A 20,122-nucleotide genomic window follows, 5' to 3' on the forward strand; every position below is an offset into this window, starting at 1 on the left:
CAGAGTAGTAAGGCCACACTTCTGTTTTATGACTTACTATAATGTCAGTTCTATTTCAGAAAATTTCATTATTAACACCTTTAACACTTTAATCCAAAGACTTTTGTTAGCCGTAGACAAAGAATATCCCCTCCTGGGATTTCTGGACCCATAAGAATACCACCAACCAGGGAAGCTCACTTAGACCTTGGTGTCCAGAGTTTTTATTGGAGTTTCATTTCATAGGCACAATTGATTGAATCACTGGCCATATGATTGAACTCAATCTCCAGTTCTCTTCTCTTACCTGGACGTCAGGCAAATATCACCTGCCTCAAAGTAGAGCAAGTAGAGCATAAGAATAGAGTCGATGATATTGTAATAGCAATGTAATAAGGTAATGGGACAGATAGTAGCTATAGTTGTGGTGAGCATAGCATAATGTATAAACATGTCAAATCACTAAGTTGTACACCTGAAATTAATGTAACATCATGTGTAAACTATATTCATTAAAATAAAGTAAAGTACCATTCTTATACTGGCAAGAATTTTAGTAAGTATTATCAAAGTTTATAATAAACAATGATTCTTCAGTGTTGAAGTTAACTGTGTTGCTCAAATACCTGAATACTAATTTTTTTCTCTTTTTTTCTTTTAGTTTCTTTGGGGAATTTTTCTAAGAAATATAACATCTCTTTTTGCTTAATAAAAATGTATTATATTCACATTCTCTATTTGGAAGTATTTAAAGGCACAATTTATGAAAATCTTACAATTTTTATTCTATAGTATAAATATACAAGTTCATAATAATAAATGTTTTGCACTTGAATAATTTTTAATTACAGCCTCAAAAGTGGTTTCAAATATTACTTATAGAAGTATTAAATTTCCCTGTACATTACCATATGTCTGCAGGTGAACCGAGAGTTTAGCTGAGATCATTGAGGAAGTTGGCACGAGAGGGAGGTGGTCAGAATCAGTTCACACGCTTACTCACTAATATTTATTGAGTGCTTGCTATTGGCAAGATACTGGGTCTATAGCAGTGGATGAAACATAACCCAGAATGTGTGCAGTCTATTGTTTAGTGAGGAAGACAGACATTAAGAAATAATTATACAGAACAATATTCACTTACAAATCATGCTATGTACTATGATAAAGAAACGAAGGCTATAAGAAGTCTTAATATAGACTCAATTTTTTTAAGATTATATTTATTTATTCATGAAAGACACAGAGACACAGGCAGAGACACAGGCAGAGGGAGAAGCAGGCTCCATGCAAGGAGCCGGATATGGGACTTGATCCCGGTTCTCCAGGATCACGCCCCAAGCCAAAGGCAGACGCTTAACCACTGAACCACCCAGGTGTCCCAGTGCAGACTCAATTTAGATCAGGACTTGTCAGTGAAGGCTTCTTTTAGATATGCCAGAATAAATTACCAAAAGAGAGGTATCCCATTTCTCCAGGGGAAGAGTTGGAGTAGAAACATTCCAGGCTGAGAAAACCATATAGAAGATGATGCTAAGGTAGGAAAGTGCTTGGTGGATTTCAAGAAAAGATTAACATGACTAAAATACGTTGAAGGGGGGAGGATAGTGCAAAATGATACTGTAGAGAAAAGTCAGGGTCATACTACACTAAGCTTGAAACTATCATAAGAATTTTGTATTTTATCATAAGTGCAAGGGGAAACCAAGGATAGATTTTGAATAGAAAGTTATAGGATCATATTTGTGACTTTTAAGTATTACTTTGGCCGCTAGGTAGAAAATGGATTGAATGTAGCAGGAGAGGAAATAGGTAGAAGAGTTAGGAGCCTGTACTAGAAGCCCATGGAATAAAATGGTAGATTAGACCAGGGTAATGGTGATGACTGAGTTGGAGAAAAGTGTAAGATATATACTAGAGGTAGTACTGATAGGCTATGATAATACAGCCTGGTTTTAGGACAGAATGAGGAGACAGGTGTCAAGAACAACACTTAACTTTTTCTACGTAGCCACTCATTGGCTGATGGTGAGAGTGTCATTGAATGACATGGAGGAACCCTGGAAAGAGCATATCTGGTAGGGCTGAGAGGTGGAGATGAAGGGTTCAATTGTGAGACTAATTAATCCCACTTGTGTTCTAAATATCTGACTTACATTTTATAGTAACATAGCCATATTCCTAGGTCCCTTTTGGTCCATGCCCAACACTAGGAAAATCTTGATTCGGATTACAGTTCCTAGAACTAAGATGTGACTTCCAATCAGGATTAATGACAGAGAATTACCTTTTTAAACTAAAATGTCTAGTATTTTAGAACTTTGGCCCCAGATGATAAAATAATATGTGCTTAATTTCACATTAAAAGATTTGGAAGAGAAAAGTCAGTCAAGAATTAATCATTATGACTAAACCCTCTGTATCCTGATAGTCTGCCTTCCAAAACACACTACCTACGTCTCAGCACAAGCTTTTCCATGTAAGAACATTTCCAATGTTCTTTCCAGTACAGAATGTAAACTTGGGGGCCAATTTGTGTTGTCTTTATCTAAAGCTCTTTTAAAAAGAGATTTCCCACTAACTCTCAGTGATTTATAGGTTGGAGCCACATGGCACTGGTGGAGATGTTTGGACAGATCAGGAGGGAAGCAAGAGCAGGAAGAGATATTAAGACAGAAGTCACAGAACCCTCACAAGACTGAATCCCAAAAATCTACAGTGAAAGCAGAAAAGAGGGCCTTCCTCTTTTAATGAGAAAAATGTGGCCCAGTGGTTTCATAATTTTCACATTATAGTTGAGTAGTAGGACCATAGCTTATTAAAAAAAAAATGGAGGCAGGGCAGTAACGACAATAAACAACATACATTGAATGTGTATTGTGCACTAAATGCTCTCCTTGTATAATATGATTTAATTTCCTCTGAACACCTTCAAGATAAGTACTCTATGACTAGCATTTTAGAGGACAGGACATGAGGCTTAGAGGTCATAAATCATTTGCCAAAGGCCACACAGGTAGAAAAGGGGAGAGTGAAATGGCCAGATATATCCAACTCCAAAAGTAGAGTTTTCCACCCCTGTGACACATAACACCAACACACAAGTGAAAGATGAGACTAAAAAGCCTCAGTATTCCTTCAGTGTTAAAAATCGGAAATAAAAAAAAAATTGTGTATATACTGGTCCCCAAATATTTGGGAATATTCCTGAAATAAGGGAAGTGTCCCATCCCTTTCTTACATGGTGTTCCTGAACAGGTAGCCAACCACTTAGGGGCATTTAAAACTATCTTGGGCTTTCTATCAGCATAATTTCTTAGAAATTTGGAGATATTTGAATTTAATAATACACTTCCTATCATCGTGAATTTCATCCTTGCTTCTCAAGAAACTGTTAACCTGTAATTGTTAATCTTTTCCTTTAAATTTCTATGATTGAAATTCATTTTCTTTCATCTAGTTCATGATCACTACACCCCTATTTTTAAACCAATTTAGATGAGTTCTTCACTGACCTTTTCTAACACAAAGTATGCATTGGTGAATTATTTTTAGTTGAAAAAAATCTGCTTTAGTTTGGGTTTCTAAAGCCAGTAAAAGAAATGCAGTGAGATATTTCAACTCAGTTTTTAGCGAAATTCTAAGTAATTCCAATAAACATGGCAATTTCTACAACGATGCAAATATAATGAAGACCACAAAACATTGTCACCCTTTAGAAACAGGCATGGACCACTCCACTCTAATATCACTTATTCTCTTTCTCATGGCACAAATGTGGCAGCTCCCCTTTTCAGCAATTGACTGAACTCACTCTTAAATGACAAACTGGGCATTCCAATTGAGGGAGACAGTGCATACAGTGTACAGCAATTGGAATCAGCAAAGGGAATTGGAATCAGCAAAGGGAATCAGAAATTGGGGGTGGGGAGGATAAATGCTAATAGGGGATAAGGCTATGTAGACAGCTTTCAATCAATTGTTGAGGGCCTTTTATGCCATCTGTGAGTCAGACAGATCCTTAAGGAACAACAAACCACTAGCAATCCATTTTCTTCCTTTCAGGGCCTTCATATACTTTCTTCACCTCTTGTTATTATGTAAGTTGAAAAAAAAAGTTAGCCATACAAACTAGCCAAACAAAGCTATCTTCTTTTTCCATATCTATTTGGAGCATATTTCTATAATTCAATACATTTAGCAGCCTGATACTATGGTTCTTTGTATGTGAAATTGTTCTTTGGCATGAAGAAAAACCATGACTCATTCAAAGGAGGCCTATTTGGGTGGAACTTTTGAAGACTATAAAGCAATTAAAAATACAGATAAAAACACTATTTTGGGGGAGAAAAATAGCTTCAGCAGCTTCTACTGCTGAAGCCATGGGTATGCTTTTTATAAAAGACGTTTTTCATCTTTTACGCCTGTGCAATTTCCTTCTATGCCAAAAGATTCCTCTATGTATCAGAATTAATGAACCAACTCAAATGAAGAAGAACAATGACAATTATACAAGGTTTCCCCAAGCCCCCTCAAATATATCCAGATGTCACATAAATTTATTTTTGGAATTTTCTGACCTGGTCAGAACCAACTGAATAGAAGATAGTACTGTGTGTTATATGCACATATGTATTATATGTGTGATTTTAAAACTGTTTTTTTAACTGGACTCATATGTAAAATCTTGACATCGAATCAACCAAATTTTCAGATTATTTGGCTCTTTCAGTACCTTCTATTTGTACAATAACCAGGACTCCAACTTCAAAGAAAATTGCTCTATAAGATTTAACACAGTTTCTCATTGCAGTTGTGTGCTTCCTCCAACGCAGGGAACGTAGTCTATTACTGGCACATACTGAGGGACCAGCAGAAATGTGGCAAATTTGGTAGAATCTGGGCAACGGGCAAATAAAATCCTGTTAGCAGGTCTAATGAACTTGGAATATGTTCTATCCCTCTAATAAATGTTGGTCTTGTTTTTGTGGGGAGTGCTGAGTATTATTCGTTGCAAGTGCTTGTCGTTTAATTTATTGAAATTGTGAGAACAGAAAAACAGGTGGCTATGACAAAATGCACTAAACTCAGACTCTCTCAAGTTATCCATTAAAACCATTAGTCCTGTTCCACCTCCTCTTAAATACAAATGTATTAATATGAAGACCAGTAAAATAGTTACCAGAATAGGTGTTCATGACACCTAGAGGTCTTAACATTTGTCACCTTAATTTCACAATACAATTAAGTAATGATGGATTCAAACAAATGCATCGATAGTACACTTCAAAATCCTGAGGTAAAAATGGGATCAAGATAAATCTTCCCACATTCTTATTAACATTTGTTTTGGTCTTAGGAACATGGCATTCCTACCGACATGGGCTACGCAGTGGCCCCTCACCATTCGGGCGTCTACCCTGTACATGTTCAGCTTTACGAGGCCTGGAAGAAGGTTTGGAATATTAGAATCACCAGCACTGAAGAATATCCACATCTGAAACCAGCTAGATATCGGAGGGGCTTCATCCACAAAAACATCATGGTGAGCTTCCTCCGGTATGCATAGGGTACAACTAATTTTTCTAGATTTACATTCTTCATTTGAAGAAAGAACAAAAGAGAAAAGCAAAATGTCAAACACTTAACTGTAGGAAAAGCTTCATGCTGCAGAAGTATATTTCTCGTATCTCAGCAAAGGATGTTTTAATTAAAGTCACTTCATGATTCTTCAAACATAAAATGTTTTGTTTTGTTTTTTACTGACACTGTTACTATTAACCAGGAACTGGTGTTAAAATACTAAGGAAACAATGTATCTGACGTGCAGATGATTTATAGAAGCCATCATTTCTTCAAAAAGTTATATAGTATATAAAACTAAAACCAATTCTCTCTATGTTAACCATGCTGCTCTTTTACAAGTCAGACTGTTCTCCTTACAATGTCAGACCAAGCAAACAAGCAATTCAGCTACTTACAAGAAGCTATATATGGAGTTCTGCATAATCACTAACAGATCATAATATAGAGTACAAATGTAACAGACGATGTTAATTAACTCATTTACATCCACTGTCAAATTCTTTCCAAAGCTTCCTTATTGTTTTTTTTTATACCTATGACAAATGCATACTGTCAAGATACGATATTGCCTAATACTTTGTGAGGCCTCCCAGAGGAATGAAATCTTACTTTCTTCCCAAACTAGAAAATCCAAAGAGCACTAATGAAGTTAGGAATGGGCTTCCTAATTTAGACTCATCCTGGGAAGGACTACCACACAGGAGGAAACTATATGGTGAGGCACTGTAACTCTGTCAAACTATGTTTGACCAGATGTCTACTCTCTAGAATTAGGTGTGACTGGCTTCTTTTCAGACAGTATTCCAATTCTGTAAAAATTACAGAATGGATAATGACATTTACCTTGGATCAACTCCCATCTTGACTTTTTCCTCAATAAAAGCTGTTGTAAATGGTAGATGGGGACATAATGGCTCTATTTTATCCCACTCTGCCCTTCTTTACTGAAAATAAACTCGCTATGCCTCAAGCTGCCAGCCTTTTGACTAGAGAGATTTCAGGAGACCTGGGTTATAATAAGAGTATTCAGTACTTTCCTGCCATTTTAAAATCATATGCAGTCTTAGTAGAATAGTGAACTTAAGTCTCTAAGGACTTTATTAAATGTCCTCTTTTGTTTCTGTTTCCATCTGTACTTCCAAAAAATTTGCTTGGACATGTCCTATGAAATATGTTCATTTTTTGTTTCTCCTTAAAACATAGTTTACCTGTATTATAAATGCATGAATCTTACAAATAATAAAGGCTTTAACTGATTTCCTGCTTTGATGGAACTGTCCCAATGGCTCCAGTTTTATAGCAATCCATGGAAACCCTCTATATTTGCTTTGTGGGATCTTGAATGAGAATTTCCAAGTGGGAAATGCTCAGCAGATAACTGTGCAGCAAAAGAGCGAGAACATGGCTTGGAGTGATCCAAATAGAGATGCAAGTTAAGACCACAAGAGCCAATATGCCCCCCTAGGAAGCGACTGAAAAGAAAAACTCACACCCACATTTTGTTTCATGAGATGAGGGAAACTTTTTTAATATTCACAAATCAAATTCCAAGTGAAACTCGTTATCTTCCCTTCAAGCCAGCTATTATTGATCCTGCTATTCCTAATTCAGTTCTGCAGTTCAAACATCATGCTGGCCCCTGCCCTCCAACCTCCAGTCTCTACATTCCATGAATAATTCCTTTACAGTAAATTGTTATTTCCCTTAGTTTCCCACAGCCTATTCACTGCCTTGATTTCATGTGTAAACTGTGCTGCTGGTTCCTACTTTGTCTGTTTATAGCTTCTATCTGCCCCCCTACACTACAGCCTATCCCACAGATAGTGCCAATCTTTTATTCTTTTTAAAACATTGCCTTCATTTTGGCCTTCCTAACTTTGATACTTCCAATTATCTCCACATCCCTTAACTTCCTCTTCAGGTACTTGAAAACAATTTAGACTACATCTACCTTTCTATCTTCTGTTTTCCTAATTCAGATTTACTACAGCCAAAAAGTTCTAAAACAGTATTGCTGTGTCCATGTCTTTGTCATTTTTTCTACCTAAGACTTTGTAACCACTCTCTACACATTCTTATTCCTTTTATTCCTCAATACCAAGTCCATATCTTATAATTTAATGTAAAAGCGCCTTGGTGTGTAACAGCTGAGCAGCTAACGCAGGCCTACTGTCCTGTGATTTCTCATAACAGATCATCTTATAACTCCACTAAGAATACAAAACCCTGCTACAGTTCAAGGTGTTTGTGCCCTAACCAGAGTCTCGGGGTTTCCAGTCCTAGTGTATTATCTCCTGGACAAATCTGATCTTCATTCAGTAAGAAATTAAGAAAAACCAGGATTCTCTACCCTAACCCCTGGTTGTTAATGTGACTCTGGAGAAAGCCAGAGACCTCTAACCAATTAGACTACAGATCCTGATTATCTACTTTCCGTTTCTAATGGAGAGGCCCATTGATAAAGATTCCCATTAATCCTGCTGCCAGCCTCATAGGTGGCCTTTACTGGGAGCTCCTAGAAGCATTTGTTGACAGCTGCTCCAGGTTTAGGTCTTAGATACAGAATATTGGCTTCAGGTCCCATTGGTCAAGATTCTTTTTGATTATGGCTTTCTTACCCATCTCCCAATTATTGTCAGCAAGGTTTCCATAGTTTCCTCAATGTCTCAAAGTTTGAATTTTTTTAAAGATTTTATTTATTTTTTCATGAGACACACACACACACACAGAGAGAGAGAGAGAGAGAGGCAGAGACATAGGCAGAGGGAGAAGCAGGCTCCATGCAGGGAGCATGACGTGGGACTCGATCCCAGGTCTCCAGGATCACACCCTGGGCTGAAGGCGGTGCTAAACCGCTGAGCCACCCGGGCTGCCCTCAAAATTTGAATTTGATAGTGTTACACTCCCAGAAGCAGTTCTGGAGGGCAGTCCATAGCAAAATATCTTTAAAAACACAAAAAACAAAAACACCTCTCTCATTCCCTCTCTAACACAAGAGACCTGTTTTAAGGAACATGTTCAGTGTCCTGTAGCATTGAGCTTGAAATCATAAGCAAGACAACGGACTATGACCCTGTCATACTCTATCTCCTTAGGCTCCTATGGTGGTCTGTTGATCATCCTAGGGCTTATGGTAGCCCTACCTCTCAGTAAGTGTGATCCTTCCCAGAGTTGCAGAGTAAAGCTCTTGCACTTCCTCTTTTCTGTGTTCAAACTCAAATAATTTGAGAAATAGACAAAACTCAATTTTCTTTTACCTTCTCCTTCCATTTTGCATGGAATTAGTGAGGCAATCAAGTCCCAAAAACAGCTCATTTGTTTCAGTTTTTCAAGCAAGATATTCAAACTGAATCTTAAAAGTGATTCAGAATCATGCACTTTTTAAAAGATTTTATTTATTCATTCATGAGAGAGACACACAGAGAGAGGCAGAGACATAGGTAGAGGGAGAAGCTGGTCCCCACAAGGAGCCCAATGTGGGACTCGATCTCAAATCCCAGGATCACGCCCTAAGCCGGAGGCAGACGCTCAACCGCTGAGCCACTCAGGGGCCCCAGAATCATGCACTTTTATTTTATTTAATTTATTTATGATAGTCACAGAGAGAGAGAGAGAGAGAGGCAGAGACACAGGCAGAGGGAGAAGCAGGCTCCATGCACCAGGAGCCCGACGTGGGATTCGATCCTGGGTCTCCAGGATCGCGCCCTGGGCCAAAGGCAGGCGCTAAACCGCTGCGCCACCCAGGGATCCCGAATCATGCACTTTTAAAATGTGAAACTAACTTAGCATTTAATCATGTGCGGGCATTTCATTATTTAGCTTTAGAGTGTTTCTCCTTATTCCAATATACCTTAAGTTCTTCAAGAGTAGAAAGAACATATCTTTGTGTTCCCCCACATAGACTAACATAGACTTGAGAATATGTATTTGTTTTAAAAAAATGAATAAATCTGTATAAAGCTTTGATTTCCAGGAAAAAGATACTTTCATGATTTGTTAGGGAATATATTTAATTCAGTTAGAATATCTTTGCACTTGGTTCTTGTTTGCCATTGATTTTGTGCATAACATTAAAAGAATGTGTAATATATTTAAACATAAACATCACCAGAGCTAATACTCTGCAATAAATTGAAGTTCTTTTAACTATTTCATCAAGATAGAATAGCTCCCATGGATAACTGATCAATTTACAAAAATTAATAAGATCTATAAAGTTTTAATTTATACAGCAATGAATGATACACTGATTAAGCTAAGAATAGTGTTTTCTAAGAAAACTTTCAAGGACTAGATTGAAGACAAAAACTAAAGAAAAAGAACTAGTATATTTATAGAGGGTTGCAAAGCATGAAAAGTCCTACATAGGTAATATTTTGAAAGCACTTACTGAGTCAAATGTGCTTTAAGAATAAAGACAGAAAAATGAAGATCAATTTATTGAAGACAATAAGCAGAAGATTTGTCTATGTAAGATTCTGTAAACTTGTAGCTTTCCAAAGTATATTTAATTTTCTACTCTTCAGGTATATAGTAACAACACAGGTCATTGTGAAGTCATTATGTAAGATTTAGCTAAAGATTGTACCATTCTGCACAGCTTCAATTCACACTTTCTTTTATAATTGCACTGTTATTTTACCAGAAAAGCTGTAAGAATTTGAAAAAAAATTCTTATCACAAATGTATATAATTGAAGCAAATAATGATTTTCTTTTTTTTTTAAAGCAGTTCTTTTTTTTTTATTTTAATTTATGATAGTCACAGAGAGAGAGAGAGAGAGAGGCAGAGACACAGGCAGAGGGAGAAGCAGGCTCCATGCACCGGGAGCCCGACGTGGGACTCGATCCCGGGTCTCCAGGATCGCGCCCTGGGCCAAAGGCAGGCGCCAAACTGCTACGCCACCCAGGGATCCCAAATAATGATTTTCTTATACAAAAGATGAAAATAAGGTTTTTTCCTAAGTGATGTTTTATCATTTTGTGACCATTTATAAAAATTAATAATCAAAAGCATAATCTTTTTTACTTTCAGAACTAGCAGGCTTGAGACTTAAAATTTAAGGCAGTAGTCCTTTCAGATTAGAGAATACACTATGATTTGTATCTCAAATATTTGTTCTAATTTAAAATGTCATTTCTTAAGAATCATGTTAATAATTGACTTTCTTTTCTAGTGCATGTGTAGAATTTGGCAGAAAGTATCATCCTTAAAATTTTTGCCTACTAAATCACAGGGTAGACAATTCCAATATTTTTAAAGTCTCATTTTCACTTCTTTCTTGTTTCTTAAGATGCTGGAACATACTAGGCTTCATAGCAGCAGTACTGACTTGGAGATTTAAAATAGATAAGTGGCAAAAATAATTCAAAGTCTTATCTTAGTTTTAAAATATTTCTTCAACTTTCTTCAGTATTCCTCTGTACTGATGTCATTCTTGCTTTCCCAGAGTGTGAAGGATTTTCTGATTCTTAGTTAAGAGTTGAATAATGACACTAGCTTATGCATCAACTTCCATGTGGAAAAAAAACTAAGTCTCAACAAATTAATTGGTTGAAGGAACTTTTCCTTATTTGTTTATTCTTCCTTCAGGTTCTTCCAAGACAAACCTGTGGGCTTTTCACTCATACAATTTTCTACAAAGAATATCCAGGAGGTCCTAAAGAGCTGGACAAGAGTATCCAAGGAGGTGAACTTTTCTTCACTGTGGTTCTCAATCCAGTGAGTACTTTGAGTTATTCTCAAAAAAAAAAAAAAAAAAAAAAGATGATTCTTCCAAAAAAAATGACAGGGTAGCTGAAAACTACTCTGACAAAAAAGCCAGAGTTTGGGTAGTTTCAGCCAAATAAAAATGAAGGTCTAGCTCCAAAACAGAAAACAATTAAACAGAACCACATCTAGAGATGGTGGCAAACTCATTCTACAAGTAGCAGTGACATGAGTAATTTATAGAAAGCCAAGAAAGTGCTCCAGAACTTCATTTGCATTGAAAAGTATTCAGAATTCAGAGATTCTTGCTTTTATGGAAATCAGTATGTTTTAAGTTTTTATTTCAATTCAGTTAACATACAGCATAATATTAGTTTCAGGTGAACAATATAGTGATTCCCTCTTCTTTATCCATTCATCAGTTGGTGGCATTTGGGCTCTTTCCATAATTTGACTATTGTAGATAATGCTGCTATAAACACTGGGGTGCATGTATCCCTTTGAATTAGTATTTTTGTATTCTTTGGGTAAATACCTAGTAGTACAATTGCTGGATCATAGAGTAGTTCAATTTTTAAATTTTTATTTATTTATTGGAGAGAGAGAGAGGGAGAAAGAGAGAGTGTGCCCGGTTTAGGGGGAGGGTCAGAGGGACAAGTAGACTCCCCACTAAGCAGGGAGCCCGATGTGGGGCTCAGTACCCGGGATCATGTCTGAGCTGAAGGCAGACGCTTAATCAACAGAGCCACCCAGGCACCCCAGGATAGTCTTATCTTTAACTTTTTAAGGAACCTCCATACTGTTTTCCAGAGTGGCTTCACCAGTTTGCATCCCATCAACAGTACAAGACATTTCCCTCTTCTCCACATACTCACCCAACACCTGTTGTTTCTTGTTTTGTTGACTGTAGCCATTCTGACAGGTGTGAGGTTATACCTCATTGTAGTTTTGTTTTGTATTTCCCTGATTACTGATGAGCATTTTTTCATGTGTCTGTAAGCCATCTGTATGCCTTCTTTATATAAAGAACTTATAAAACATCCGAAAATTGAATAATCTAATTAAATGGGCAGAAGACATAAATATTTTTCCAGAGAACAAGATTTTTCGCCTGTAAAATTATTCCTACTGTGGACCAGTTTTCTCATCTAGGTGACCATTAACACTATTACTCTATTCTTCCCTTTCCTTTAAAGTAAAGATATAAGCAAAATGGAAGAGGAATTAGACAAGCAAATATGGTCATTTTGGATACAGTTTTGTGAGATCTTGTCTTGCTGGGTCTCAGGCTGGGCAGAGCAGCCTGTTTAATTGGCTTCTACTCTTCTTCCTTCATTTCTTGTGTGCCAGCTCCACAATGAACCATTTGCACGTATATCTGCCTGAGGCAAGTATTATAAAGTTGTGTAGAGAAAGAGAAGCTAATTAAAGTAAGATGTTTAAAGAAAAGAAGAGATTTTATTTCCTTCTGAAAATCACTAACATAAAAATATAAAATTAGGTTTATTTATCAGATGTATGGGTTTGCCCCTGGCATTAGCAATATTCAAGATGAAAAAGTGTAATTTTCCAAATATGAAAAAAGTCTATCAGCATAACAGTTGAAGAAGATAGAAATAAAGAATAAAATTTGAAAAGCCCCACTCTGGATCCTAATTTTACAGGCTTACAAATAAAATTACAGGTATTTTTCATCATCTTCTTGTATTTAATGACTATATTTCTCAGCTTCTAGAAAATGAGATTGGAAGTAAGGATAATTCATCTTTGGGCAAAATCAGCACATGTATACAAAAATCAAGATGCTTTCAGGTAGGATAGCATTTTGCCTTTTGAAAAGTTTATCAATCTTCATACCCCCCAAATGTAAATAATTCTTATCTATACATCAAAAATAATCTGATTTTTCTAACATATCTATTCTTTACAAATGGAAGCATCTTTGGAATCATCTATTATGACTTTCTTCTCTCTCTCTCTTCTTGGAATCATCTATTAGGACTTTCTTCTTCTCTTTCTTCTTTTTTCTTTTTTTGGTCAATTCAGCCAGTAATACACAGGTAAAAGAGTTAAACCAATACTTGATTATGAACTTAAGAGTAAGTTAAAATATTCTGAATATGTTAACATTTTCACCTATAATTTTCAGTCCCTTTAATCTGTGAAGTATACAATTCTGATGTTTTATATTTCCTTTCATCAGGAAGCAATAGGACTATGAACAGATAATCATCTATTTGATTTTTTTTTAAGAGAGACGGAGTGCGAGCCAGAGAGGGGGTGGCCAAAGGCAGAGACAGAGAGAGTGAGAGAGAGAGAGAATCCACACCCAGTACAGAGCCTGACGCAAGGCTTGATTTCACGATCCTGACATCGTGACCTGAGCCAAAATCAAGAATCAACTGCTTAACCAACTAAGCTACCCAGGTGCCCCCTATTTGATTCTTTTAACCAATAGTTGCTTTGGTGCCTAAGAAATTCCAAGTGGTATTATAATTTCAGAACATTCTAGTTGAAATAAGTTTCATTTAACATAGAAGAAATTCAATATTAGATCAATCATGTACAATAGATTTATATGAAGTATTTTTCACTATTTCAAAACCAAATCATTTTCTTAAATAAAAATCTTGTAGTAAGGCTTGTATAATCTTGGATACTAATTTGAGCTAAATTAGCTGAGCAAATGCTTTAAATATTTAGCAAATCTTGCTATTTTTCAGGCCTTTATCAAAAATATTTGGCAATTTTGTTTGTCTTGAGAAGATCCACAGGAAATAGAGGGGAGAAGAAAACTTTTCCGGAAAGCTTGTGCTTTCCTGATTCAGAAAACTTTGAGTAGACAATTACTTTCAGATAAATGCTGGAATTCAAAATTGATAGATCCTTGTCAGACACCATAAGATAAGGAAGGAATCCAAATTAATTTCATCTGGCAGGCCAACTTCAATTTTTGGAAGCAACTATAGTGCCCTGGAGATTTCTGGTTGAGAAGCTCACTTCTAAGATTCAGCCCAAGTCTCACCCAAGGGAAGACTGCTATCATGAGTTAGTGATGCTTGCCTTACAGAACAGACTAAGGAGGAGTGACCTGTTTCCCATGAATTCTCCATCCCAAAATTACATGTTTGGGTAAAGCTTATGTTAAAATTAAGAGAGGTCCAGGTGCAGTGAGGCATGCTACTAATTTGGCAGATGGCACTCTTTTTTAGGTCAGAATGAGAATGAGAAAACCTTGATGGAATCAAAATAGATATTAGCTGCAGGAGAGATGTGAAATTTAATTATAGTGGGCTTGAACGATAGCCATTATAAGCTTAAGTATATCCGAGTCCTTGATTAGATGTGTCCTTTTCTGAGAATGCTGAATGAGTTTGTTGTTTCCTACAAAAAGGCATATGTGTATTAGAAACATAAGTATGTTTCTTAAATATATCCAAATACACTTGAGTTGAAAATGAAAATATAAACAGGACTTATTAATATATTTGAAAAGTTTTCTGCCCATATGTCAACATAATATTATGGTGCTACAATAAGTTTTACCAGTATTGGGATGAGATAGTTGCAACAGAGTATATCTCTGAGTTAAACTAGAATATATCACAGCAAAGGTAACTAGAATAATACTCTGAATTATTCCGCTGTTACCAAAGTATTTTTTATTGTTACAGAAAAAAGTACCAACCAAATTAATTTAATACAAATAAAAACAATATTAGCACTGTCTAGGAGAGAGAAAACCTCATTTTCCAAATGATATTTCCAACATCACACACCTAGACCCCTCTGAGGTGGGTTGGATACAGAGATTTTGGTTAATATATTGATTTGAAGTTTAGGTATAGTTGGGAGTTGGGCCCATCAGGCTATCTGATCCTAGGAGCACTAAGAAATTAAGAATTCTTTTCTTTTTTGCATGTTTGTTTCTAAACTCACCCAGGGACTTGATTATAGTTCACTTTCCTATAGGAAAAGATAATGTTGGCCATATGAAATTGTACTCACTAGAACAGTAATTTGCAGTATTTGCAGATCTATAATTTTATAGATCTTTCAATTGATAAATACTTCCCATATATCCTGCCTACCAGGAGAAGACCCCCTCTAATTGTACATATTCTAATATTTCAATTCTTCTATAATTTACAACTTCCTATTTTAAACTATTAAATGACATTCTGTTCTTGTTCATTGATTTCATGGTTTTTGTTCATTTCATTCTACCACTAAGAAATGAGAGTTCTCTGTCAGTACACTGAATCAGGTTTTGGAGCCCATCAGTCTAAGTAATAGATCCTGAAATGTTTATTGATTGATTCAGGAGAGTAATGAGTTACTTTATGGATATACCAGAGGAGAGAGCTGCTGAAATCATCCCAAGTCACTATTATCTGTAAACACACAAGCACAAAACTTCTACACAAACATGTATTATACCCAGACACAAATATTCCCAATCAATTCACAGTGCTAAAAGTACCTTTATATATCCTTTAGAAGAGTCTACTTACTTTGCATACCTATAAGATACTATGTGGAAAGATATTAACTGAAACTTGTGAAGATGACAAAAAAATACTCATTCATAATGACTACACTGCCCTCAACAAATAGAACCCTATAAATCTATGACATATATATTTATACGAAAGGAACTAGTAAGAGTATACTGTCAATTTTAACCTGAATTTCCAGTTCCACCTATCTTAAGAAGATGCAAATATACTTAACTATTGTGACAAATGGGATAGTTCTGGATTAAACATGATTGTTCTTTTGGGAGCCATATTATCTTGTATGGCTCTGAGAAAGAGATGTCACCTTCCTGCTCCAGTGTTATTTGTAATTACACATTGTTCTGAGTCTTTACTTATGCTCTTATTCAATAAACAGATGCTAGGTATTGAATCATTAACAATTGATATCTGTGGGATGTTTGGTCTTCCTTAAATATGCTTGATAATAAAGTCAGTGCTTGCTTCACTCATTAATCCAGAGGAGTCATGAGATTCATGCTCTAACCACACTTGTTTGAAATTCAAGTGGACCAAAACCATGACGGCATAGCAAAATTATACTTCCTTCAACAAACTGTTAAACTTTTTGTCTATATGTTTCTCAATTTGACATAGCATCCATCCACTAGACTCTCTATACCCTCCTACCCAAATCCTTAAAAGCTGAATCTACATTGTGTTTCTCTAATTAAAGAAAAATCATAAACATGGATGTGAAAAGAATGAGTATCTGAAACTGGGAATAACACATGAGTGGATTACAATGAAAATAAAACATAATTCACACAAGACAGCTGTATATACAGAAATTAACACATACTGAAAAATGTTTTTTAAAAAGATTTTATTTATTCATGAGAGACTGAGAGAGGCAGAGACATAGGCATAGGGAGAAGCAGGCTCCCTGCAGGGAACCCAATGTGGGACTCAATCCCAGGACCCCAGGATTATTACCTGAGCCAAAGGCAGACATTCAACCACTGAACCACCCAGGTCCCCTGAAAAAATATTTTTTAAAACTACAATTTACGTGAGTAGGAGTTATGTGTAGTTATCTATAAAATTCATCTAAGAGGAAACTACTTTTTTTCCTATGGGGAATTTTGTTTCTTTCCTTTCTTATTTACTAATCCTGCAAAAAACAAATTGTAATAGTAACAGAAAACCCTTCATTTAAAAATAAATAAATGATAATAATAACAACTTTGGATAGTAGAAAAATTATTCCTGAACATGCCTAATAATGAGTATTACCTGAGACACTTGATTTTAAAAAATCTGGACTTTAATGCATCAGAATCTCCAGAGAACGGTTTGGGGGACCAGAATATTTATCATGAGCTTTAATTGATTCTTATTATCAGGCATATTTGAGAAATACTACAAAGGAAGAAAATGGAGAAATACATTGGTAATCAAAGATCACCAAAAATTGCTGTTGAAATCATGGACCTATGATCAAGGTATCAGAATTGAAAACTCAAATCTGCAGTAACATTTAAAAAGCAATGAGGATAAATATTTTTCTTAGGGACCAGAGAACTCTAACTTGAACAGCAGTCTAAAATAGAGGCAACCACTGTTTATCTTTTAAAGCTTAGCTTAAAGATAACCTTCCTCAAGAAACCTGCCTCTAATCTGGTTTAGAGGTCCTGCCTTGTGTTCCCATAACATCCTCTGCAGATTCTTGAAGTACTTCCTACCGTACACAGTGACTGTAGTTTGCTATTACTCTGTTTGCTTCTTGTAGTAGGGAATGTGTCTTTCATCTCCAAAACCATCCCAATGCTTAAACATGATGCCTTGTACCTAATTTTTATTTAACATATATTGAGAAAGAGAAACTGACTTTTCTTTTTTTTTTAAGATTTTATTTATTTATTCATGAGAGACACACAGAGAGAGAGAGAGAGGCAGAGACATAGGCAGAGGGAAAAGCAGGCTCCATGCAGGGAGCCCGATGTGGGACTCAATCCCGGAACAGTGGGATCACGCCCTGAGCTGAAGGCAGATGCTCAACCGCTGAGCCACCTAGGCATTCCGAAACTGACTTTTCTAATGACCTGAATCGAGAAAAAAAAGACAATGAATCTAAAAGGAAAGGAAATCTGGATTCTAGTAAAATAGTTCTTAAAAGTGTAAGTAGAACCTATTTCATGAGTTGGCTGGGGATGAATTACGCACTTTTGTGTACTGTGCTTCACCGTTTTAATTGTCTCTTCTCTCAAGACATGTGGTTTTGTTTAGTTCCTCTGGTTGTAAGGATAAGAGACTCACTCAGGTTACCTCCAGTAATAGGTGTGTTGTCTGCAGAAAGCTGAACAATCAGGGACCATGGGACCTGAAGGGTTCTTCTGAGTCTAAGGCAATTCTAAGGTCCATGAAAATTAGAATTATGATCATGATTTTGCCTTGGTGCTTTAATATGAACACACAAATCCTGCTTCTTTGAATGTCTCGTTCTTCTCCTGCAGACTATATATTCCTTTTCTGCTTCAAAAGTGCTGCTTGCTTATGGTTCCCACTGAAAAAAAATACTTCATAAATGAATGAACTTAGTTGACAAAAAAGGAGGTATGGGGTACGGCTAAAGCAAATTATGCTTCCCCACAGCAGAATACATTCAGCTGTTAAAAACATAATTTACACTATATTATTTATGATCTATCAGGGATAGAGTTAATATTTACTCAGTTCCAGTTGTTCTCTATCTGTAAGTTTCATATGTCGCCTAACACCTACCTCACCATATGATTATTTGAGTTTACATATTTTTTCTATATACTGAGGCATTCTTATAGGAATGATCTATGTGTGTTTCATTTTTGTGCTTCCTACTGTGTCTAGATTAATCTCTTGAATCTAAAAAGAGGTCACTAAATTTTTTTAATGATTGACTTAATGCAAGAATAGTTACGTCTTAGGGGCATCGCTTGGTTCATGGTATATCCAAATGTGAATAATAACAACACTGATATTAATAAAAGTACTTTCTGGAAGATTCTCTGCTTGCAAGTAAGAGAAATTCATGATCCAGGAAATTTTTAACTGATCCTTAATAGTGGCAGGTTTTCACAAGTGATGATCAATTAGCCTGATATGCAACAGTAGACAATTAAAGCCGGAAAGAACCACAGAGTTTATCTATTCAGTCACCTAATTTTAGCCTTAAAATCATTCCTGTAGTATTCTGTTGAAAACCTGGCTTTCTTGACTCTGAGTGCAGTGGTTCTACCAACATGCTGCTTCTGCATTCTTGGTTAAATTGGATTAATGTGATGCACATTACTCTCAGTGTGACTCAGTTACCTAGTCCTGAAAAAATATATGGTTTAAAATTTCCAGCCATTATCTAGGAAAAAGGAACCCATCTCCATGTTGAGTAAAAAACAAACAACAACAAAAAATAAGTGCCTTGGGGAGCTGAGTTCAAGATGGTGGCATAGCAAGATCCTGAACTCACCTCCTTCCATGGACACAACAAATCTACAACTACATGTAGAATAATTCCTTCTGAAAGGGACCTAAAAATAGGATGAGCAGAGCCTATGAAGGTACAGAATTTTTCCCTGAGAAGTGACAGATCAAAGCTCCATATCAGGCATTCCACCCCTTAGATCCTGCACAGGAGAAACAAGCCCCATGAACAGCAGGTTTTGAAAATCAATGGGAATTATGTTCAGGAAAATTAAAAAACTGTGGAGAATAGAAACCCCACTCTTGAAGAGCTTGTGTGATTCACTTGACCCAGAAACCAGCCCAAAACACCCAATTTGAAAAGCACACAGATGATAAATAAAGGAGATTCACTTACAAACCTTAAAGCATCCACCAGAGAGGCAGGACAGCTGGGACTCTTCCCAGGAACTACATTTCTCCAGAGAAAACATATAGATGGCTAACACGCACTTGAAAAGATGCTCAACATTACTAATATTAGATAAATGCAAATCAAAACAACAGTCAACAGTGAGATATCACCTAACCCCTGTTAGAATGTCTATTATCAAATGGACAAGACATAACATCTGCTAGAAAGGATGTAGAGAAAAGGGAACCCTATACACTGTTGGTGGGATTATAAATTGATGCAGCCAGTATGGAAAATTTATGGAGATTCCTCTAAAAATTAAAAATAACATTACCAATGACCCAGCTACTTCACTTCTGGCTATTTATCTGAAGACTATGAAAACACTAGTTTGAAAAGACACATGCACCCTTTATTCACTGCAGCATTATTTACAATAGCTAAGATATCAAACAACCTAAGTGTCCAGCAATATATGAATGGATAAAGAAGATGTGGTACATTTATATAATGGAAT

At 36.1% G+C, this 20,122-nt stretch overlaps 1 protein-coding gene and 1 long non-coding RNA gene across 21 annotated transcripts in view; one reads left to right on the plus strand and one right to left on the minus strand.

Annotated features, from left to right (window-relative positions):
- Positions 1-20,122, plus strand: part of LOC144304014 (bifunctional heparan sulfate N-deacetylase/N-sulfotransferase 3) — a 170,927-nt gene that overhangs the window by 72,166 nt on the left and 78,639 nt on the right. Inside the window, exons 5-7 of one of the 2 annotated variants that reach the window (XM_077882444.1) lie at positions 5,339-5,524; positions 11,158-11,286; positions 13,003-13,086. In XM_077882444.1, coding sequence (XP_077738570.1) covers positions 5,339-5,524; positions 11,158-11,286; positions 13,003-13,086 — 399 coding nt within the window. The remainder of the gene's footprint in view (positions 1-5,338; positions 5,525-11,157; positions 11,287-13,002; positions 13,087-20,122) is intronic. The other variant, XM_077882445.1, reaches the window with a different exon arrangement.
- The window catches only part of LOC144304015 (uncharacterized), a 147,311-nt gene that overhangs the window by 28,551 nt on the left and 98,638 nt on the right, over positions 1-20,122 (minus strand). The window lies entirely within an intron of this gene.

The sequence above is a fragment of the Canis aureus genome, chromosome 33 (assembly GCF_053574225.1).
Source record: "Canis aureus isolate CA01 chromosome 33, VMU_Caureus_v.1.0, whole genome shotgun sequence".
In the NCBI taxonomy this organism is placed as follows: Eukaryota; Metazoa; Chordata; class Mammalia; order Carnivora; family Canidae; genus Canis; species Canis aureus.